General features: G+C 42.4%; 1 protein-coding gene across 1 annotated transcript in view; it reads right to left on the bottom strand.

Moving 5' to 3' along the window:
• SNCG (synuclein gamma) overlaps window positions 1–6,966 on the bottom strand; it is a 37,561-nt gene extending 30,595 nt beyond the window's left edge. Inside the window, exon 1 of the mRNA XM_040320530.1 lies at window positions 6,653–6,966. Within this exon, the coding sequence (XP_040176464.1) occupies window positions 6,653–6,773 (121 nt within the window). The 5' untranslated portion in view covers window positions 6,774–6,966. The remainder of the gene's footprint in view (window positions 1–6,652) is intronic.
• Between the last annotated feature and the right edge of the window lie 18,358 nt (window positions 6,967–25,324).

Here is a 25,324-nt window from a genome sequence, read left to right as displayed (position 1 = left end):
AATCATAGCAAGGCAAGGGTAAGCATATAATGAACATGTAATAAACCATATCTTTGTTGGAGACATACTGTATGTGTGTAAGTGTGTGTGTGTAAGTAAGGGGATAGATATCTTCTTTCCTCCTACTCCTATTGTTCCCTCTCCTTCTGTCCAATTTCTCCACTATTGGGGTCCATTAGTAGATCATATTGGCCTTTTTTTTTTACATATATACATTTTTTCTACAGATACTCTATATGCATCCTCTCCTGATGAGGGAGTACAGTCCCCAAAATGCGTCAAGCCTACTTGATGATTATATGTTTTTACATATGATATGGTTCACTACATGTTCATTATATGTTACAGTATGTCCTGTTATGCCCTATTATGATCACTTCATGGAGTTTACTGATTCTTTATATTCGTTTATGCTGACACTTTCACATACTGGTACCCCATGTGGAATACTGATATATTGATGATCAACCATAAATATGATACATTTTTAGCTTTGCTGTACTTTGTATTATGTCATGTGTACCTGATTAATACAACTCAGTTTTTTATTCTACATTAGCTTCCATTCATTTGCATCATTCAAAGTCCCAAATTCCCCCCTTTTTTGCAATTGAATGGGATGGAGGCACCTATTCCCCAGGTGTTTCATTTAAAGTGCCAATTTCTCCTTTTTTACTAGGGATAAAAAATTAGGGGAAAACTCCTATATGGAGCCCCATAAGGCAGGGGTCTTTAAACTTTTTATTTTAAGGGCCAAAATAAGAAAATTTTTACCATAATGAGCAGTGCCATCTTAAAAGCATTATAGTCCGCCGGCCAATACAGTGCACTGGGGCCCTGTCTACACAATCACGCACCATGGCTGCGTTTGAATGGCATAGTGGCTGTGTTTGAATGGCATAGTGGCTGTGTTTGAATGGCACAGCAAATTACTTACAGGGTGAGGCCGAGGGTCAGGTCAGGTGCAGTGCAGTCACTCACACTCACAGCAAGGTAGGCTCAGGACAGGCTCAGCTTAGTCAGGCAGCTCTTCTCAGAAGTGCTCTGCTGTCCGCTTGCTCCCCTCCCTCTGAGCCACGCTGAGTCTGAAGATGGCAGAGGTGGGTGGAATGCTGGGGAGGCCAGGGCACGCTCTGAATGCTGTGGCGGCCATGGCCTCTGATATCACCGGTTGCTAGGCGCCGGGCAGCCGGCGATTTTAGCAACCAGTGCAGTCGAGTGAGCGGCGTGCCACAGCTTCGGTGCCCCTTCTCTTAGCCCCCCAGGCAAGTGGGGCCCCCGGACAACTGCCCAGCATGCCCATGCGAAAATACGGCCCTGATAATGGGACCCAAGAGGAGAATCATTACAAGAATGTCTGAAAAGCTAAAAACATATAACAATGGTCATATAAAGCATGTATTTTGGATGCTGTTCACTATTCCTGTAAGCTTTAGTAACATTTTTGAACTAACATCAACTTCTCTTCACCTACCAACCTTGCCTATGTAATCCCCCTTGCCTCTATCTTGAGTGTGTTCTAGTTTCCCATATGTGTCTATGTATTCAAAGATATTAAATTGTTTTAACAGGTTTCAAGAGTGATGGCTATGTTGTGGATGTAAAACCATTTTAAATTTTTAACCCATACATGCTTATAGGTTTGTATGCTGTATCACTCGCCACTGATTTTGTGCTAGGACAAACTAAGTTCTGATACAAGCTTGTACAGGGCATATGCTGACATGTGATCCAGTCAAGCTTGCACCAAAAATGTCTGCAGGAATCTTATTATCAGCCCCTGTTGCCCTTTCCTCTTTGGTTCTGGTGAAAGCTTGACTAAGGCCTAGGCTAACATGAAATGCAAGCTGTATGATTGTTGTATATTTTTTAATGTATTGGCTTTTGTGACATGGTTATGAGGTGTAGATAAGCTATGAGGTCATTATGACACACATTTTTTATTACATTTAATTGGTTATCCATTCTTTGAACAATTGCCACGTGATCCAGTCAAGCTTGTACCAAAAATGTCTGCAGGAATCCCATTATCAGCCACTGGTGCCCTTTCCTCTATGTGGTTCTGGTGAAGGCTTGACTGAGGCCTAGACTAAAATGTATGCAAGTTGTACGATTGTTGTATATCTTTTTATGTATTGGCTTTTGTGACATGGTTGTGAGGTTTAGATAAGCTATAATGTCATCATGACACACATTTTTCATCGCATTTCATTGGATATCCATTCTTTGATCATTTGCCACTGTTTATGTGGCTTGCAGTGTGAAACAGTGATCATGCAAGGACCTGAGACACAGGTGATGATCAAAACACAAATCACATACGTCGTTTTTCTCAGGGTTGTGCTGTTTCTAAATGTATGAATATATAAGAAAAATAGAATATCCATTGTGATCAAGATTCTTGCTCAGGGCACCCTGACTGGTTTATTGCACCCTATCCACACTTGGCCTACATGTGGTGTAGGCCTAAAAAGTAATTTTTAATCCAGATATCAATACTAATTTTACACAGTCTATTAAAGATAAATAAGAAACACTTTTTAATGTGAAAAAAAAACAATACTGACTGCTGGCTTGCCTTCATCTCATCTATTGGAAGTGCATCTTATTGGTGGAATAGTGCAAAATCAAAGATGTATCGTAATTTCAATTAATTTCTTATATGGGCACATGTTCTATTAAATTTAAAATACCACATGATAACAATATACGCTTCACCGGGATTTTTTGTGCATTTATTTAATCTAAATTTTAATGAGGACAGTCTGATTATAAAATTATTGTCCAAAAGTATCAGCAGGATATCCCAGAGGTGTAACTAGTTTCTGGATTTAATTCTCATCCATTCTGGCCCTTCCCTGCATTGCTATACTTTCCCAGACTAATGAGATTTTCTTAAGGTGTGGGGATAATTGAACTGAGCAGGGCATGGTAGCCACACCCAAATCTCTGCAGTATACTCTGACAAGCCAACACCAAGACGCCTGAACTGGCTTGTCCGGTCATGAAGCATATTTTGAAATGAATTGATTTGGGGATTTAAGCTACAAATAAAGCAAGGAGTAGAGCCCAACTAGCAATTATTCAAGACAAAGTCACCGAATAGTTAGTTTAGTTCATTCTCTATCAGTAGATCAGATTTTTGATGATTGCTTAACTGTCTGCCCTATCGAGCAGAAGAGTGTCACTTGATATCAGACACTACATCTGGTTAGTGCGTACCTCTATATATGTGGAAAATTGAAAAAGCATTCTGAACACAATGTTACCAATTTCATACAGCATTCATTAACTTGTGTAACTCTTAATAAAAAAAATTATGACATTTTACTTGAGGGTTGTTTTTTCTTATGAATGATTTTTTAACTGTCATACTTACAATAATATATTGAAAATACACTACAACCATCTAGGAGGAATTTGAAGCTAATAAATATGAACCTTATTTTAGTAATCTACCACAATTACTACTAATGGATAAGCTTTATTGAATTTTTGGCAATGTGACTATACTCATTGCATGGATTCCTTGGGGCATTACTCAGCACAAATCATTCTTGTGGTTTAGCATTGCTGACATAGTCCTTGGGGCTAACAAGATAAACCTTCCAAGGCCTCTCAGGAATCTTCAGTAATCCTTGTATTGATAATAATCAATAATGTATATTGGGGCAGATGTGGCATCACTTTCTTTAGAGTTTGTAGTATTATTTTACCACCAGCAGAGTTATATGACTATTTCACTGAATTTTACACTTGTTTATTTTGTTTCACTACATAAATTATATTGATTTTTAAACTTGCTAATTAAATTGGTGATATTAAATGCTATCATCATCATCCACCCAATATTTTTTTTCAGTAGTATCACTCATTAGGAATAGTGATAGTAAAACGCATGCCTATAAAATAGGCATAGAAACTGCTAGTATTTTAAATGTTCACATACACACCCCAATGTCTTATATATGTCAATCAGCAATCTTGAGCCTCCCTGTGTGTAGTTATAAAGAGCTAAGGTTAAAAAATATATTAAATTACCCCTGTACTGTCCATATTGCTGCTTTGAACATCTTAAATGTTCACATACACACCCCGATGTCTTATATATGTTTTTCCGCAATCTTGGGGCCTCCCTGTACGTAGTTATAAAGAGCTAAGGTTAAAAATATATTAAATTACCCCTGTACTGTCCATATTGCTGCTTTGAACATCTTAAATGTTCACATACACACCCCGATGTCTTATATATGTCTTTCCGCAATCTTGGGGCCTCCCTGTACGTAGTTATAAAGAGCAAAGGTTAAAAATATATTAAATTACCCCTGTACTGGCCATATTGCCTCTTTGAATAAATTCTTGAATTATGACCTCATAATTCTGGTTATATTTATGTACAATCTCATCGTCGAACTCAATGCAAAATAATAAAGTAGTCAGAAAAAATAATCTTGTTTGGTACATGCAATATAGAGAATGGTTTTATCTACGTAAGTGATACCTTGCAATAGATTTGTACTGATGAGGAAAAAGCACACTTAAACTTTATGATTGAATATATGACTGCACATTGAAAGCATTGCTGTTTTCTTCCTTAGTTGATGCATATTAAATGTACTTTCAATGGGATGGCAGTGTGTTTGGCCTTTAGATGTCCCTGAGCAAGTACTAGCTATGATGTATTGAGTTCAGATAAGGGTCTTATCACAGTGGAAAATTTCCGATGACAAAAAAAAAAGAATATTATTACTGCAGTGATGCAGACACACCTAGCTTTACACACATCGGCCATTGTTTCAATCTGAGCCCCACCCAACAACAGATACGAACCTGCCTGTATGATGTACAGCACAGGACTTGATGCATAGTCTTTGTAAAAAGTATATATTACTTTATTCTATACAAAACAAGACACCTGCAGATTCCTTGGTCTTATCTTTTTTAACACTATTGTAGGTAAAGTGTAGCTACCGTACTTAATAGTGTTAACCGAGAATACAAATTGTCAGACAATAAAAATGAAAAGGGCAAAGATTCACATAGCAGTGAAAACTCTTGCAAAATTGTATTTACTTTATAGGCATAGATACAATTTTCCCCTGCAGTTAATATACAGTTGTGGATCAACTTATACTATTTTTATCTTGATATGTTTTTTTTTATAGCGTACCAAGCAGCGTGCAGCTTGTTAACTGTAAAAAGACATTGCCACCAAGTGTTAAAACACTGTATATTCATGCTGTGCAGTATGAATTCTAGCAAAATCCTTCAACTATATATTTCCTTGTAGAAAGTGCCAAAACAGTAGTTGATGGCAACTATTAGGATGAAGCTAGCGAATTAGAGAGTAAAGGAAATATGCTGAGTTATTTAGAAGAAATAAAGGAGCACAGTTGCAAGATCAAAGTAACCTGAGAAAAATACAAAGGCCACTGTGGCTGACTTTGCTGTCATTCTGATGAAATTATTTTAATGCCGACAAGAACAAGCCTGCACCCAGTGCAACCAAAACACCTATCTGCATTTTGGTTCTGGGTCAGTGAACCTGTTGAAGTCATGGGGTCAGCCAGACGACTAATATTTTCAGTAGGAGAAAATAAATTTTTCTGCCATTGCAGCTTTTCTTTAAGAAACTAGTTGGCCATTCCTTTGGGAAATGTTAGTTGCCTGGTTTTAATACTGATACAATGCTTATAGATCTGGAGCAAGTACTGTATGTAGATTAGGAGATTTGACTTTACTGTTAGTTTATTGGTTGCATACTTGTCCCTAGGTCAATGACTCTACTACTACTGAAGCCAGAGATAGAATAAAAATAATGATAATAATAATAATGGCTACCTACATATAAATGTTAGTAGAGGCCCTCTTTAAGTTGAACATGCCTGGTATTATGGTAGAGATCAGCACTATGGACAGCTCATATTATAACAAATAATAATAGGCCCGATCTATAAGATCTAGATCTGACTATAAGCTTTGTGCTGGGAAATTCCATTTAAGTATTGATCTATTCGTGTCAATGAAGCATCTTCTCTAATCTCTCCAGAACACTAAAAGGATGTGCAGGGCTGTCTTCAATTACCAGCATTTCATTTAACCTCGGCTGTCCTCTTGTACAAGTATCTAATCACGGTACATTGTGACCTTATTCATATTGTATAAGTCTTTTTGTTAACTAAATGTATCATTTATCACTTACTGCACTAAGTTTGTAATTTAAACAATGGAACAACTGATCTATGTGCCCTATTTTTACTAGCATCTCTGTTAAATATCAGTCTTGATTGGTGCCAGCCAGTGCCAGCCAGTACGTATATGAAAAATAATAAAGAATTGAACTATCACAGAACAGTGATCTACTATATTCATATGATTTCTTGTATTTTCATTCTTTTTGATCATGCCAACCTTATAATTTGTCACATTAAACATTATTATGCAATTAATTAATCATATGGACATTTTTCAGCAAATTATTACTATCACTGTGCTTTGTACAGTCATGCCCTATATATGAACTCTGTAGGTGGGTTATGGCATGCTTGGGCAAAGTAAAGCAGAGGAAGTGAGATAAATGTTAATTAAGCTCAGTATGTAAAATTGTTAATTTTTTTTTTTCTGTGCATTTATCCAACTTTTATTCACTCACCTACGTACATGACCCCCTCCTTGGTCTTCTCTGCAGCCTCAGTCACACCCTGCTTGGTTTTCTCTGCGGCAGCCACCACACCTTCCTTAGCCATGGAGAAACCTTTCTTGAAGACATCCATGCTAGTTGTGTAAAAATGGGGAAGTTTCAGAGACCCTTTTCGCCTTTCCTGCGTCCCACCTGAGCTGCTCTGCTGATCTTCAGTAGGGCGGTGGCAGTGTGATAGTTTTCTGAGATTTCGTCAGCTTCTTATCAAAGTGCTGCACTGCAGTCTGACCAATGACCATGAGTATCCGGTTCTAAAATATTAATGATATGTGCTGGAGTGGTACAGTGTGATGGGTTAGGGGGACTGTAGGGGAGGAGCAGGCTGCTGGAAAAAAAAAAGGATGGGTAAGTGCAGAGCAAGAGGGGGGAGATCTGTAAATGGAAAGGACCACTGGAACATTTCCAGACACTTCTGAAGCTGGAGATGTGCTGTGCTGCAGTATGCTACATTCATTCAAGGGCAAGCTGCGGATACAGAGAGAGATGCTGTACAGGCACATCTTGCAAGCTGCTTGAAGATTCAGCTCCTGTTTTGCAGTAGTGTTGCTTTTAACCTATTGCATCCAGGATTCATATGTTATTGCACTAGCGTAAAAAGGAGCATCAGAAATTTAATTAGAGAAAAGTTATCTGAGACACACTTGCATATTAAGTACCCTGTCTGAGAAAGGTTTATTACATTAATAGTCAGGCAGAGAAGGGCTTTTACTCTTCCTCAATCTTGTAATTCACAAGGCCAAAGTGAGTTGTTGGTAAAACTGCATAATAGCTCAAAGGAAATGGCCAATAGTCAACTGACCAGTGGATGATTATGCAATTCCTACAAGAGGATAAAGCGGTAAACGCCCACTTAGCACAGTTACCGCCCCCTCTGCAGATCCAATTTATACAGTGAATGCTATACTCATTATACATATTTTTGGAAAATAAAGCGGGGTCCCTCGCTTTTAATTATAAACTGGTTTGACATCATTAGTAACTATTATAAATTACTAGCTATACTTTTGCTTTTACGTGGACACCAGTAAATTTAGTGTCAGTACAATACATGCTGCAGTTATATATGCATGTCATAATATATCCTTCTTCCAAAAGTGAATGTATAAGCATGTATCATATAGATTTGCAAAGTCAGATACATTTTTGCTGCATAATGATGTCATATATGCATGCTGCAAGAAAATTGAGCCTCCCATTGGTGCACAAATTTGCTTTTAATTGAACGGAGGTTAAAAGCACGTGCTAGATATAAACTGATTATTGAAAGAATGTCTTAAAAAAAATATTTTACCTTATTTCGAGGACAATGGGAATCCTGAACAGTGAAAAACAACCCTTATTCTTTCAGCCTTGTGAATCGTGCCCTTAAATTGCCTAAAGAGAACATTTTGCATATGCAAAGGAAAAATTCACTGCTGTTTTAGGAAATGTTTGGAAAAAAAAATAGAGAGGGAGAGACGTAATCATTTGCCAGTGATCTGTTCAAATCTATTCCTAAAATAAACACCAGCCTAATGCCGCGTTCACGCGATCGGTTAAACCGATGAGAATGGTCTGATGGACCATTTTCATTGGTCAAAACCGATCGTGTGTGGGCGGAATCGGTTATTTAACCATCGGTTAAAAAAATGCCAACTTGTTTTAAATTTAACCGATGGATTCCTAACCGATAGGACAAAACCAATCGTTAGTAGGCACGACCATCGGTTAAAAATCCACGCATGCTCAGAATCAAGTCGACGCATGCTTGGAAGCATTGAACTTTGCTTTTTTCAGCACGTCGTGTTTTACGTCACCGCGTTCTGACACAATCATTTTTTTAACCGATGGTGTGTAGGCGCAACGGACCATCAGTCAGCTTCATCGGTAAACCGATGAAAACGGTCCATCGGTCCGTCTTCATCAGATGGACCGATCGTGTGTACGTGGCATAAGGCCCCTTTCACACCAGCGGACCGATCTGGACCTCCTATCAGTTTTTCAGGTGGACCCAATCGGATCACCCATTATTCTCTATGGGGCGGCGGATGCCAGCGGACATGTGTCAGCTGATACCCGCCAGGCATCCGATCTGACAAAGTATGCTGAAAACAGATGTATGGCATTACGTTCGCCATCCGTCCAGCAGATCGGATTGAAAGACAATTGGTTTAAAATGAACATGCCGTCCATTTCCATCCAATCGCCCCATAGAGGAGAGTGGGCTGTGTCCATGTCCACTCTACATAGCGGGTAGACACCAACCTGTCATCCGCCTGCTCAGCAGGGATCAGCAGACAGATCCGCTTGGATGGATCCACCCCATGTGAAAGGGGCCTAAGGAAGGTTTATGTGAATAGTAATTGAATCTAGGTTTTCCTAAATCTATGTTTCTAAAGCATATCCAAACACAATTTAACATTTATGTGAACCCCAACAATGGCTATTTTCTTTGCTCCCTTTTAGTCTGTTGAAAGACCATTAAAATAATTTGTTTTATAAGTGTTGATCCTGGCAGAAATACAGCAAGCTGGTAACTTTCTGTGCAGTCTGCCTGTGCTACATTGTTATCAGTTAGCATTGTTCCCAGGCCTCTCAGTAAAATATAGGACATGGGAAGAGAAGAGGGGAAGATGTTCTGTAGTCCTAACATACTTCCTGTCCTAGGCTAAGAACAATGGGCCAGATTCACCGCGGAGATACGACGGAGTATCTTAGATACTCCGTCGTATCTCTCAGAGTATCTATGCGACTGATTCATAGAATCAGTTACGCATAGATAGCCCTAAGATCCGACAGGTGTAATTGTTTTACACTGTCGGATCTTAGGATGCAGTACCGCGGCCGCCGCTGGGGGGAGTTTGCGTCGTATTCCAGCGTCGGGTATGCAAATTAGCAGTTACGGCGATCCACTACGGATTTTCGCGTTCGGTACGTCGTCGCTAGTATAGTTTCCCGTCGCATTTTTAGGCGTCGCTTGACCTGCCCTAACTTTAGACGCCCCCCTGATGACGTGGTTACCCACGAAACATATGTCGGAGGCAGTCTGACATCCCCGCTCACCAGCTGACCCCGCGCTCTTACTCTACAGCTACGGACCCACTGTCTGCACACAGATATCGGTGAGAGTTCAATCAGGTCCTGTCAGAGACGCATGCAATCCTAGTGCCGGGCAGGCACTCACAAAAGTAAGGGGCCATCAGCGTTTTTTATGGTTTTAAATTTTAATAAATAGTAATGCACTATTAGCTTCTCCTGTTTGTTTTGGGTGATGGAATCCTGGATATTAAAGGCCGCATGATAGCAGCAGTCTGAACGGTGGTGTACAGTGTGCAGGCACTTAGACCTGCTCAGCTTTAACGACCCACTTTTTAATTAAAGGGGCCACTGCATCTGGTAAGCATATTCCTTGTCAAGAGCACATTGGGTGAAGCCTCAGTACATGGTGGTGGCTGCAGTATCACATAGACTCTTTTGCATGATTTTGGATTGAATTCACCTGCGAAGGCAATCACCTATGGACTTTGTTTTTTCACTTGATGCATCCTTTTAAAGGTGTCATTTAAGAGACACGTCATTGTTGACTTTGCTCATTGGACACATTTTATATCACTTAGTTGTTGTATTTAATAACTCACCTGTGTATGGTAAATCACTGTATAGTAACAGTAGAGACATAATTAATTCTATATTGTTATATTTGTATTTTGTCCACTGGAGTGTTTAAATCAATTTATTTACTTTAATCATACCATTGCGATCCTCCCACTGAGAGGTATCGCATCCTCCCACTGAGAGGTATCGCAATATTGGTATTAATATTAATAGCGCCCTCTTCCACTGTTTTCAGCACACGTATGTGCTGTTTAAAGTATGGCCGTCGTTCCCGCGTCGAAATTGAAAAAAAAATTTGTCTTGCGTAAAACGTCCGGGAATACGAAAGTACGCGTCGCACGTCGTCGCCTTTTCGAAAAAATGACGTCACTTCGCGCAAAGCACGGCGGGAATTTCGAAACGGAGCATGCGCAGTAGGTCTGGCGCGGGAGCGCGCCTAATTTAAATGGTACACGCCCATTTGAATTACGCAGGCTTACGCTGAAGGCCGCCAGCGTAGGTTTTCATTGCAAGTGCTTTGTGAATCAGGCACTTGCGATGAAAACTTGCGGCGGTGTAACGTATCTACGATACGTTACGCCGCCGCTAGTCTACGTGAATCTGGCCCACTGCTCCCCCACAGATGCAGTACAGTGATTGTTGTCACCTTAGTAAAGGGAGTATTTTACTGTTCTGATCATCAGGTAAAAATAAAAGTAAAAAAACCTGAAAAAAGATAACCAATGCAGCGACCATGTCAGGACTAGTTATCTTGGTTTTAGATATACTTTAATACACAGTATATGCAGATCGATAAGGTATTCTATAATCCTAACACAATTTCTGTGCTAGCTTGAGAAAGGGATCATGCCCTAAAAAACGTAACCATGTCAATTTACATCACATGACATCATCACGGCATCTTGTGGGCCTACAACACTTTCTTGCTGTCCATGGTGGTTCTCATCCTTGTGTTATACACATCCAGTCTGCTGCTTCTGTTGGCTCTTCCTGGTGTTTCCTAGGTTAACTTCTTGGTTCCAAGCACCTTACATCATATCCACCCAGACGGGCTTGCTCCCTAATGACCACCTGGAAGGTCGCCACCTGCTGGAGACTTATCAATACAATTTTTAATATATTGTGAATGTGAGTGCCTATTTATTGTTTAATTTCACAAATATGTTTTAATAAATGCTACACTTAGGTAGTGGTGCTTTTCTCTCTTCTTTTTGTTTTTACATAGCTTGAAAACATCATAGATACTGTCACCCTAGGACAGGAAATATGTTATTAGCACAATCATCAGGTGAAGATAAGAGCATGGAAAAAAATGCAGCCACCACATCTAAAGATAGATTAGTAAGCTGAAATATCATAAATGCATGAGCTCCGTAGGAGGCATCGTTGTGTCAATGAGATGCCAATCTGAACTCAGTATGGTTTATAACTTGACTGTGAGATCAATCTATTTATGGATTCAGTGCCTCCTACCTCAATCTCTCGCAGGTTTATATTGTCGCCTGTGTTACCCTAGGTCAGATCTTTCCTTACTTTCTGTACTTTCAGCCACAAACAATCTAGAAAAACATTATATTCTTTCTTATCCCTCTCTATCCAAAAACATTGGGCTCTACATTTGACACTACCTATGCCAAGAATGCACACAAAATAGACCCTTGCTTCTTCAAATCAAGAGGTATCTTGTCTTCCTTGAAGTGTACCACACTTGGCACTTGGTGACTCTCCATGCACACTGATTATGTGGGTACAGCAGCATTGGTATTGATATTAATATTATGATATTATTTTATGAACTATGCTTACTAAACATTTATGAAACTAAACCTGTGTGTAAGAAAAATGGAGGTTACTACAGCTGATCTATTCTGAAAATACTGGTTGCCTGGCTGTCATGCTGATCCAAGAGTTCTGACATCACTCTAATAGCCAGATTCATAGAGAGTTACGCCGGCGTATCAGTAGATACGCCATCGTAACTCTGTATCTGCGCCGTCGTAAATTTAAGCGTATTCTGGAAACCAGATACGCTTAAATTAGGCTAAGATACGAGCGGCGTTAGTCTCCTATGCCGTCGTATCTTAAAGTGTCATTTTTAGGCTGGCCGCTAGGTGGCGCTTCCGTTGAGTTTGCCGTAGAATATGTAAATGACTAGTTACGCCGATTCACGAACGTACGTGCGCCCTACGCAGTAAAGATACGCCGTTTCCGTAAGAGATACGCCGCGTAAAGATAAAGCTGCCCCCTAGGTGGCATAGCCAATGTTAAGTATGGCCCGTTCCCGCGTCTAAATTTCGTAAATTTTACGTCGTTTGCGTAAGTCGTCCGTGAATGGGGCTGGACGTAATTTACGTTCACGTCGAAACCAATACGTCCTTGCGGCATACTTTGGAGCAATGCACACTGGGATATGTACACGGACGGCGCATGCGCCGTTCGTAAAAAAGGTCAATCACGTCGGGTCACGAGTAATTTACATAAAACACGCCCCCCATCCTCATTTGAATTAGGTGCGCTTACGCCGGCCACATTTACGCTACGACGCCGTAAGTTAGGAGGCAAGTGCTTTGTGAATACAGTACTTGCCTCTCTGACTTAAGGCGGCATTGCGTAAATACGATACGCTACGCCGGCTTAAAGATACGCGCCCCTACCCGAATCCGGCTATAAATGTACTTGTTGCATGTTTGCTCAAATTCAGACATTATTGAAGGCAGTGATGGGCTGGTAACTTGCATTCTTAGAAAGATAAAGGAAAAGAGGGTGCACCAGACTTGTGCAATATCCCAAGTAAATGAGTTTTGTATAAAAAAAAAAAAGATAAAAACTACTCACAAGCATGTGAAAATAAATACGCATAAAAATGGTCTTCCAGTGGTTAAACAGTCCTGGAACCTGTACTCTCCAGGTCATAGGGGAGACCATGTAGTGGGTCTTCCTCAGAAGCTCTGAGGAAGAAGGTTAACCTTTGAAATGCATTAGCCAGCAAGGACCCCTACATGGTCTCCCCTATGATCTGGAGAGTACAGGTCCCAGGACTGTTTAACCACAGGATAGAAGCCCATTGATGTGTATTTATTTTCACATGCTTGTGAGTAGTTTTTATCTTTTTTTTAATACAAAATAAATTTACTTGGGATAATGTACAAGACTGGTTAGCCCTCTTATCCTTTATCTTTGTAGTGCAATAAGGACATCCTGGTCCTAGAGGGCAGCAAAGGCAGGAAACATTGTTCATTGAGCCATTATTCATTATTGGGCTCGCCACTATACTCATGTACAGGGGTATTTGTTTATTTTTCTGCTGTATAACTAGTATTCTTAGTAGGAGGTCAGGAATGGCTGCCCACATGTTTCTCTCTGTAGAGATTTCCTTTAACAGTGGTGGGCCTACTGTAGCAGTAGGTCCTAAACCTAGGCAAAGGTTTTCTTAACTGTTTATCAAAATAGATCACTTCTGATGTCTTAGGCCGTGTACAGACGACCAAACAAGTACGATGAAAGCGGTCCTCCGGCCCGTTTTCACAGTACATGTCTGGCCGGGGCTTTCTGTACGATGGCTGTACTAACCATCGTACAGAAATCCGCGGGTAAACAATGCGCGTGGCGTGTCCGCGGTGTCGCCGCGTCGATGACGCGGCGACGTGGGCGGGCATGCCAGTTAAATGCTTCCACGCATGCGTCAAAGTCATTCGACGCATGCGAGGGATGGCGGGCGCTCGGACATGTACGGTAGGTCTGTACAGACGACCGAACATGTCCGAGTGGGCAGGATTCCAGCGGACTGTTTTAAAACAAGTCCAGGAATATTTGCCCGCTGGGAAAAGGCCCGGCGGGCAAATGTTTGCTGGAATCCTGCACGCTCGGGCCTACACACGACCGAACATGTCTGCTGAAACTGGCCCGCGGACCAGTTTCAGCAGACATGTTTGGTCGTGTGTATGGGGCATTAAGCTAGAACATGGACTTAGGTCTCGTACACACGACCGAGTTTCTCGGCAAAAACCAGCAAGAAACTTGCTGGGAGATATTTTTTTGCCGAGGAAACCGGTCGTGTGTACATTTTCGTTGAGGAAACTGCCGAGAAACTCGAGCCAAAAAGAGAGCAAGTTCTCTATTTCCTTGACGGGAATGGAGAAACTTGCCTCGTCGAGTTCCTCGACAGCCTAACAAGGAACTCGACGAGGAAAACGATGTGTTTCGCCCATCGAGTTCCTCGGTCGTGTGTACGAGGCTGGACAGTATCTGTTATGCTTGTTGAAGTGGGTCTAGGTTTAAAGCTGAACTCTGGTAAAACAAATAGCCCCCTTTGCAGCAGGGCTGCGCCCACAATGCAAGGGTTAATTGCTTGTTTATTATGTCTGGGGGACTAGATACAGCAGTTTAACTAACTGATCCTTTGTTCCCACAGGCTTCTTTGCTCTGCTCCATTCCCTGCAACCTGTTCTCCCCTATGCTCTGGCAGTCTAAGGTCCTCTGACATCATCAAGAGTGATGCAGTGTCGATACCCATAGACAGAAACAAGCAGTTAACCCTTGCAGTGTAGGGGACTTGCAAGGGGGAGTTTTCGTTTTCCCAGAGTTGGGGTTTAAAGTGCAATTACTTCGAGGTGCCTGCACATATCTGCAGTAATAATGCAGGGCAAAGATCATCTTTAGGTATTTTATAAAGTTATATATTTTTTTTTCAAAATCAAAATAATGGATAAATTGTCTAAATTGTTTCTCTTTGAGCCCCAGTGAGTTGTAAGAAACGAGTGACTGCATCAGTCCACGGTCCAGCAGCTTTTACATAACAATGAAATGCTATTTTTAAATGGATGTTTTATGTAAACTTGCATTTAATTAATATGAAGGCAGTTTTAAATTTACTGTGTTCTTGCAATAAAATATTACAATATTACAACTTTTATTTGTGTGCTTTTATAATGTTTGTGAGCAAAACGAAATGAAACGTTTGAATACATTGTGCATATGCAGCTTCCAAAGCAGGCTTTGCATGCATGGTGACGTGATTTAGGTAAGATCCCCCATAAGGGAGTTCATTTCCTCACTCTGTCATTAGTCAGTAGCATCAGTATAAGACTATTGACGTTCTCAAGGTCAGATCATCTAAGCTTTCACAACTCCAGATGTTCCAGCAATATTGATTACCTACTGACTGCACTGAAAGGAGCTGTATCTTTGTTGCATCTTTATCTCTTACATAAAACCTTTGTGACTAAGCAAATCCTTCAGAAGATGTGGTTAAAATCCATTTCCAGCAATAGTGCGGTAACCTTCTCCATGCAAGCGGTTGTCTATTGGTTCAGGTGGCTACATGTATTAGTAGAATATCTGAAAATGACATCCTTGCTAAAGGCTTTTTTTTAAAGGTCCTATAAATGTGGATTTTTTAAAAATTTTAGATTAAAAAAATTGTGATACTTTTTTTTGATGATACATAAGTCATTATTAAACTAATGATATATGGTTAATACATATAATACATCACAGTAGTTAATATTGAAAACTGAACCCACCATCATTAATTACAAGCCAGCAATTAGAGTATTCAATCAACTCAGCAGTGTTGTTTGACCCTTCAGTTTCCATTGTGATGATTAAAGCAAACCTGTACTTTATCCAGGAAGAGGATAAATTATCTAAATAAAAAAATCCTAATCCAGCCCTGGAAACAAGGAAAAGGAAGCCTGTTTAAGCCCAGAATCGCTTTTGTTGGAATTTAAACAGGGCTGAGCACTCTCTTCCCGCCCCCATGTGACAGTGCTGGGTAGGGGCGGACTGACCATTGAGGCTCTCGGGCACTGCCCGAGGGCTCCATGCCACTAGCGGGCCCCATCAGGGTTGCCAGGCTCAATAAAACCAGAGACAGTATGTAAAAATCTGTGTTTTTTTTACATCTGTCCCTGATATGTCCGAAACCGACATGCTTTTGATGTGAAAATCCTGAGATTTTAGCTGCCCTGCCTCTGCACTGCCTCCTGGCGTGGTGGCCATCTGTAAGCCCGGGGGGCCCCCATAATCTTCTATTCCCCGGGGGCCCCATGAGTTGTCAGTCCGCCCCTGCTGATGGGCCTATCACACATTTTATCACATGGCGGAGATAGGACTTTTCTCCCATATACTTAGTATTACCAGTTTTTTTTTTGTAGTTTGTTTTTTGTCCTCTATCAATCCATTTAGCGCCCATAACAAAGGAAATTAGTAAAAGGGACCCGTTTTTTTTTTTTCTTGCATGGGCAATGCACGCACTGGTGCAAGTTAAAAAGGGAGCTCAAGTGAAAATTACTCTAGTACACATATATAATAAAAAAACAACACTTCTTTGTGGAATATTGAGTTCCAAAAATTAATCCGTTATTAGATCAATCATAACAGGAAAGTAGTCCCAACTTGTCCCAACTTGATAAAATTGCATATAAGTGCTGAGGGGCAGATCCACAGAGCGAGTACGCCAGTGTATCTACTGATACGCCGGCGTACTTTCAAATTTCCAGCGTCGTATCGTTGTTTTGAATCCTCAAAACAAGATACGACGGCTTCTGGGTTAGATCCGACAGGTGTACGCCTTCGGATCTAAGCTGCAATTCTTCGGCATCCGCAGTGTGGCGTTCACGTCGTTTTCCGCGTCGGGTATGCAAATGAGCTATTTTCGACGATCCACGAATGTACGAGCGGCCGTCGCATTTTTTTACGGTGTCTCTAGTCGGCTTTTTCCTGCGTATAGTTAAAACCGGTATTTCGTCGCGTATAGTTAGACTTGCCATGTTAAGTATGGCCGTCGTTCCGGCATTTGATTTTTTTTTTTTGCGTAAGTCGTCCGTGAATCGGGATGGACGTAATTCACTTCTATGTTAAAAAAAAATGACGTCCTTGCGACGTCATTTAGCGCAATGCACGGCGGGAAATTTAGGGACGGCGCATGCGCAGTTCATTCGGCGTGGGGACGCGCTTCATTTAAATGAAACACGCCCCCTAATCGCCGATTTGAATTCCGCGCCCTTACGCCGCCAGAGATAGACTACGCCGCCGTAACGTAGGGCGCAAAATCTTTCAGGATTCGATTTAAAGCCAGGTAAGATACGGCGGCGTAGTGTATCTCTGATACGCTGCGCGGGTGCAGATCTCTGTGGATCTGCCCCTTAAAGTCCAATCTTGCTGGGAGAGGAAAAATCACTTCTCCAATTGTGCAATATATATTCCTTCACCAAACAAATATTTGATATGACACCCAAAGTGTACAGCATATAGATTGTGCTTACCAGACCTAGTTGACCTCTTTATTTAAAAAGATAGTCAAATGCGCTTGTGCAGGATAATGCCGGCAGGCATATCAATAGACGGGCGGCGGTACCTGGTCAAGTGTATTATGCCCTACGCCACTTCCAGTTCATCTGGTCAGCGCTAAACGGTCGGTGGAACGTACGCCACCACGGAGGTGGGGGAACATTTGTTTCCAGATAAGCCTGCAGCCCCCACTTTTTATGTAAGTAGCCATTTGGCTCGTGTTTTTTATATCAGATTTTAATAAAACAGTGTTGCACCATGGAAGCATTTTGTTTGTGTTACATTTCCTACCCTTAAACACTCCGAGTAAAAGGTATCATACATACTCCTGTCTATCAATCCTGTTATGATTGATCTAATCATGGATTAATTTTTGGAACTCAATATTCCACAAAAAATGTATGTTTTTTTTTATTATATATGTGTACTAGAGTAATTTTCACTTGAGCTCCCTCTACAACTTGCACCAATCTCTAGATAAAAGATATTCACTTCATCATTGGGGGAGCAGCTTAGCACTATAGTGTGTTTTTTGATTTTATTTCATTTTTTAATAATGCACAAATTGGCTTTATGTCATCATTTAGTTTCAGGAAGTGAGTGGCCAAAGATGTTGACCAGAAGTCAGGAGCTCGGGATCCTTCCTAGTGTCAGGCTTAAAGGACGACTTTGTCATTACACAGCATCAGTCTGGAAAACAAAAATGTTTGGCTGCCCACCCACACATCTCCCACCAGCTAGTTTATGTAGTTCATAAAAGCAGGAACTGAATACCTATCGCCTAGGAAGAGGGGTGGTTTGGGAGGTGGCGGTAGTTGAGGGTGGGGTGAAATAGGGATTGTGGGGTGGGAGAGTTGGAACGGAAAAAGCTGTGATCGCTGGGGGGAAGAGGATGGGGACAGGAGGGTTATTGGGAAACATGGGGCAGGGGTGACAGCTGGTAGAGGGAAGGAGGAGGCAACAGGCAGAAGTGACTGCAAGCATGGTACAGGAGACAGTCAGAGACTGCAGGCATGGTACAGGAGACAGTCAGGGACTGCAGGCATGGTACAAGAGACAGTTAGAGACTGCAGGCATGGTACAAGAGACAGTTAGGGACTGCAGGCATGGTACAAGAGATAGTTAGGGACTGCAGGCATGGTAAAGAAGACAGTTAGGGACTGCAGGTATGGTACAGGAGACAGTTAAGGACTGCAGGCATGGTACAGGAGACAGTTAGGGACTGCAGGCATGGTACAGGAGACAGTTAAGGACTGCAGACAGGGTATACAGTTGTGTTCAAAATTATTCAACCCCCCAATGCTGTAAAGGGTTTTAGGGAATTTAGTGTACATTTGTAATTGTATTCAGAATGAAATCTTACAAGGACTTCTTAAAGAACCATATGCAACTAAAATGACATCAATTGGTTTTGAAATACAGTAGTAAATGTTTATTTTGTGAATTCTTCATTTACACAATTATTCAACCCCTTAAAGACTACCACTCTGAAGAACAGAGGTTCATTGAAGTGTTTTCAATCAGGTATTGAAAACACCTATGGATGTCAGGGAGCAGCAATAAAGCCTAATAAGCACCAATCAGGCAGCTTTAAAATGACTGTGAAACTCAGCTCCTTCTAGACATTTACTGGTGTGGTTACAAACATGGTGAAGTCAAGAGAATGGTCCGGGAAGACAAGAGAAGAGGTGATTACTCTTCACAGGATGGGCAATGGCTATAAGAAGATTGCAAATATGTTAAACATACCAAGAGACACCATAGGAAGCATCATTCGCAAATTCAAGCCAAAGGGCACTGTTGAAACGCTACCTGGTCGTGGCAGAAAGAAGAGGCTGACTTCGACTGCTGAGCGCTACCTGAAGCGTAGAGTGGAGAAAAGTCCCCTTGTGACTGCTGAGGAACTGACAAAAGATTTGTCAGATGTGGGTACTGAAGTTTCTGCTCAGACAATACGGTGCACACTGCGTAATGAAGGCCTCCATGCCAGAACTCCCAGGCGCACCCCCTTGCTGTCTCCAAAGAATAAGAAGAGTCGACTGCAGTATGCAAAAATCATGTGGACAAACCACAGAAGTTTTGGGATTGTGTTCTGTGGACTGATGAAACAAAATTAGAAGTGTTTGGGCCCATGGATCAACGCTATGTTTGGAGGAGGAAGAACAAGGCCTATGATGAAAAGAACACCTTGCCTACTGTGAAGCATGGTGGGGGGTCAATCATGCTTTGGGGCTGTTTTGCTTCTGCAGGTACAGGGAAGCTTCAGCGTGTGCAAGGTACCATGAATTCTCTTCAGTACCAGGAGATAATGTATAACAATGTGATGCAGTCCATCACAAACCTGAGGCTTGGGAGACGTTGGACCTTTCAACAGGACAATGATCCCAAGCATACCTCCAAGTCCACTAGAGCATGGTTGCAGATTAAAGGCTGGAACATTTTGGAGTGGCCATCGCAGTCACCAGACTTAAATCCGATTGAGAACCTCTGGTGGGAATTAAAGAAAGCAGTTGCAGTGTGCAAGCCTAAGAATGTGACTGAACTGGAGGCTTTTGCCCATGACGAATGGGCGAAGATACCCATAGATCGCTACAAGACACTTGTGGCAAGCTATGCTTCAAGTTTAAAAGTTGTTATAACTGTAAAAGGATGTTGTACTAAGTACTAAGATTGAATGTCAATTGGGGGTTGAATAAAACTGATAATGATGTGAGCACAGAAAAGACATTTGTGGTTATTTCATTATAAATGTTATGTTATATTTGTCTGACTTACACGTGCCTCTTTGATTTAATTGTAAGCAGGATGACAGGATGATCAAAATCAATGTAAAACTGGGCAAAACAATCAATTTCAGTGGGGGTTGAATAATTTTGAATACAACTGTAGGTGTCTCTCGCGGAAGAGGAGAAGAGCACTATATTTGATTGGCTGCTTCTGCTTGGCACACATGCACAATCGCACATGATGATGACTTTAAGTCGTCATCATCATGTGCGATTGTGCGTGTGTGCCAGGCCCAAGCAGAAGCAAGCAGTCAGTTGAATACAGTGCTAAATATGGATTATATAAATATTCATAGCAGCCATAGACAGGGCTGTCTTAATGAGAGGGCACACCTGGGCACTGCCCAGGGGCCCCAGCTGTATGGGGGGGGTCCTGCACTTTCCCCAAAGCAGATAGTCCTTGAGCCCACGCTGCCCCGAAATTGGGGGCCCCATGATGGCACAGAGAGTCTGTTTACCTGCACTGTCATCATTGTAGGGGCCCCAGAGCATTACTTTGCCCAGGGGCCCATGATGCTATTAAGATTCTCCTGGCCATAGATATCATAAATAAAGTGTAATAAAGTGATTTGTGCAACAGCCTGTTGCACAAATCACTTTATTACACTTTATTTGTGATATCTATGGCTGCTATGCATATTTATATTATCCATATTTAGCACTTTATTTAACTGGCTGCTTGCTTCTTCTTGGGCATGGCACAGTGGCACACACACATGCACAACATGATCATCATCTTCAAGAGTACGTACCTGCTAGGCCGCACTCAGTGCTAATCCCTGCTGGCTGCTGCCTGGGGATTCCCCTTCTTTTTCTGGTGGTGACGTCACAGACGCCCGCTCCTGGCCTGGGGGGAGAAGATGCCGGCCACGCAGAGGAGGGTAGGGTTCTCCTTCTTTTTCTCGTGACTCGTGACACTTGTCTCTTATCCTTACGAGTCACGTCACTGATCACAGACCCCCCGCTCCTGGCCTCCGCCAGTTACCTTGCTTTTTTCTCCTGTACCAGGAAGTCACAAAGGCAAAGTAGCAAGCGCTGCGCCGGCGGGGGCTATCTTAGTGCGTGAAAGGGGGCCCACGGGACGTCCCTTCCGGTATCGGAGCATTTTCGCAAACACTGATACTAGCGAAAAAGGCAAGTATCGGTGCATCCCTAGTTCCCCCCTTAGTCCATTAAGGGGGGAACCCCGAACAAAAAAAAAAAGCGGCCCTTCAGGTCTGGTATGGATATTAAGGGGAACCCTGTGCCAATTTTTTTAAATGGCGTGGGGTTCCCCCCAAAAATGCCTTCAGGTCTGGTATGGATTTTAAGGGGAACCCTGCACCAAAATAAAAATAATGGCGTGGGGTTCCCTCCAAAAATCCATACCAGACCCTTATCCGAGCACGCAACCTGGCAGGCCACAGGAAAAGAGGGGGGACGAGAGAGCGCTCCTCTCCTGAACCGTACAAGGCCACATGCCTGGTACGATGGGGACAAGGGAAACGCCTGTGACGTGTTAGAGAGGGCGGGTCACCCATCCACGTTACAGGTGGCCCCGCCCTCGGTTATAAAAGAACTGTCAAACAGCTTGCGTGTCATTAGGCCGGGTGCCTCCGGTGCAGGAGGATCGTGCTTCGTAGTGCTGCTGTAGTGGAGAGCATCGAAGAAGAATGGATCATCGCTGGACATCGAGAATGGATTACAATGCTGGACAGACTGGATTACATCGCTGGAATGTTTTTTTTATTTTTTAATAAAGGACTTGTGCCAAGCCGTCTCCTGTCATTTTTAAAATGTTCACACTTTTTCTTTGTGAAATGGTAGGGGTACAATGTACCCTGTTACCAATTCACATGGGGGGCGGGATCTGGAGTTTTTTAAAGGGGGCTTGCAGATTCCGATAAGCCCCCTGCCCGCAGACCCCCACAAGCACCAGGCAAGGGTTGTGGGGATGAGGCCCTTGTCAATATCAACATAGAGACATCCTCCCCGTGTTGAGGACATGTGGCATGGTACGGTTCAGGAGGGGGGACCGCTCTCGTCCCCACTTCTTTTCCTGCGGCCTGCCAGGTTGCGTGCTCGGATAAGGGTTTGGTATGGATTTTTGAGGGAGACCCCACGCCATTTTTTTATTTTGCTGCAGGGTTCCCCTTAAAAGTATGGATTTTTGAGGGGACCCCATGCCATTTTTTAAATGGCGCAGGGTTCACCTTAATATCCATACCAGACCTGAAGGGCCTGATATTGACTTTGGGGGGGACCCCACGATTTTTTTTATTTTGGTTCGGGGTTCCCCTTAATTTTCATACCAGACCCAAAGGGCCTGGTAATGGACTAAGAGGGGAAGCCATGCTGTTTTTTTTCAATGACTTTGATCTGTATTTTCGGGACCTGACAATTAATTATAGCCGCGTGTAGTTTTAAATGACTTTTTTTCCTTTAGAAATTTCATTTTGTGCAGGGACTTTTCTAAGCATGGGAAATATGAGCTATTATACAGGCATACTATAAACACCCCCCAGATTTGAATTACACACGCTTACGCCGGCCCTATTTTCGCTACGCCGCCGTAACTTAGGAGGCAAGTGCTTTGAGAATACAGCACTTGCCTCTCTGACTTAAGGCGGAAAAAAAGCGGCCCTTCAGGTCTGGTATGGATATTAAGGGGAACCCTGTGCCAATTTTTTTAAATGGCGTGGGGTTCCCCCCAAAAATGCCTTCAGGTCTGGTATGGATTTTAAGGGGAACCCTGCACCAAAATAAAAATAATGGCGTGGGGTTCCCTCCAAAAATCCATACCAGACCCTTATCCGAGCACGCAACCTGGCAGGCCACAGGAAAAGAGGGGGGACGAGAGAGCGCTCCTCTCCTGAACCGTACAAGGCCACATGCCTGGTACGATGGGGACAAGGGAAACGCCTGTGACGTGTTAGAGAGGGCGGGTCACCCATCCACGTTACAGGTGGCCCCGCCCTCGGTTATAAAAGAACTGTCACGATTGCCCGTCGCAGTAAAGATACGCCGTTTCCGTAAGAGGTATGCGTAAAGATAAAGCTGCCCCCTAGGTGGCGTAGCCAATGTTAAGTATGGCCGCCGTTCCCGCGTCGAAATTTAAAAATTTTACGTTGTTTGCGTAAGTCATCCGTCGAAACCAATACGTCCTTGCGGCGTACTTTGCCGCAATGCACACTGGGATATGTACACGGACGGCACATGCGCCGTTCGTAAAAAAACGTCAATCACGTCGGGTCACCATTCATTCAAATAAAACACGCCCCCCTCATCCTCATTTGAATTACACACGCTTATGCCGGCCCTATTTTCGCTACGCCGCGGTAACTTAGGAGGCAAGTGCTTTGAGAATACATCACTTGCCTCTCTGACTTAAGGCGGCATAGCGTAAATAGGATACGCTACGCCGCCTCAAAGATGCGGCGACCTACGTAAATCTGGCCCTTAGCTGATATTATTCACTGACAATAGAATCAGAATAGAACACTATAGCACACTAACTGTCTAAAAGCACTGAACAGAGAGCCCTGTTCTATCTCTCTCCACACCGCTATCACACTACAAAAAGCCTATATGAAAATAATACTTTTATAGTGTGGGGCGGGATTAAAGCAATGAGCCATGATAGGATACAGTCATCATGACAGCGTCCAATCATGGCTCTGACAGTGCTCTGTGCCCTGATTAGGTGAAGCTTTCATTGTTTTAGCCAATCAGGGCTTTCAATGCAGCGGCGCAGTGCATTGTGGTCTTTTGTTGGACGACCCTAAAATTCAGTTGTTCAGAGAACTGTTTGGCCCGAACTCATGCTCATCCTTAAAATTTGCAAGTAACCGGCACACATAGTTTACAGAGTGGGTCTTAACACACTGGGGTATGCAGACATTGAAGCGGTCTGTCTCCATGAGCAATGGGAACAGATTTGCGCCACCAAAGTTCCTATCCTGTACAGAGGCACGGAAGCTCAAGAGTTAAATTAAGTGCATATGTGGAGCCTTGCGGCAAGGCCCACTCGGCTACTGGGGAGTAGTAGTGAAAAACACTAGACAGGTGGATGTGGACAAAGCTCAGGATGTACCTCCTAAATGCAGATTACAGAGAAGGTGTACATTGTCATGGGGAAATGAGAGTTAAACTGGATAACAGTTGCAGTGCAAGTGTACATTGTATGCAATCATCTCTAATGCCCCGTACACACCATCACTTTATGTGATGAAAAAAAATGAAGTTTTTAAAAACGTCACTTTAAATGACCGTGTGTGGGGGAAAACGTCGTTTTATGTCTTCTAAAAAACGACCAAAAAAAATTGAAGCATGCTTCAATTTTATGTGTCGTTTTTCAAAACGTCAACTTTTACTTCACAGAAATTGACCGTGTGTAGCAAAAACGTCGTTTAAAACGAAGTTTTTTCACCCGCGCATGCCCAGAATCTACTTATGAAACAAGCTTCATTGAAAAAACGTGGAGAACGTAACCTCACTTTGCTAGAACATTGTGAGAAAAACGATGGTGTGTAGGCAACTTCGTCTTTGAAAATTGAAGTTTCAAAAACGTCATTTTTTACTTCACAGAAAATGTCGTTTTTTTTCATCACATAAAGTGATGGTGTGTACGCGGCATAAGAGTAGAGGCGAGCAATAATGTCGAATATTTCCCCATGGTAGGCTCAGCCCTGACCCAGGGCAATGATGAAGATGGCACAAAGTAGAGGTACCCCATGTGAACAAAGTGCCCCTGTACAAGTTGTCTAGAGCAGCCCAGAAGAACCCACCCCAGGGTAGGCCTCTCATGTGACCCTTGTTTGGCACCCAAAAAGGAGGAAAACATGGAGGATATGGGGTGAATTAGATGCTAGAGGTGGAAACTTTGTTTTCATTTTGTTTTAAAACAACTTAATAAAACCAAGATAACAGTTATGCCGCGTACACACGATCATTTTTCGGGTTGTAAAAAAAGTTT

The sequence above is a fragment of the Rana temporaria genome, chromosome 8, assembly GCF_905171775.1.
Source record: "Rana temporaria chromosome 8, aRanTem1.1, whole genome shotgun sequence".
Classification (NCBI taxonomy): domain Eukaryota; kingdom Metazoa; phylum Chordata; class Amphibia; order Anura; family Ranidae; genus Rana; species Rana temporaria.
Note: the sequence above shows the minus strand (reverse complement) of the source record. Positions and strands in the feature narration are given on the sequence as shown.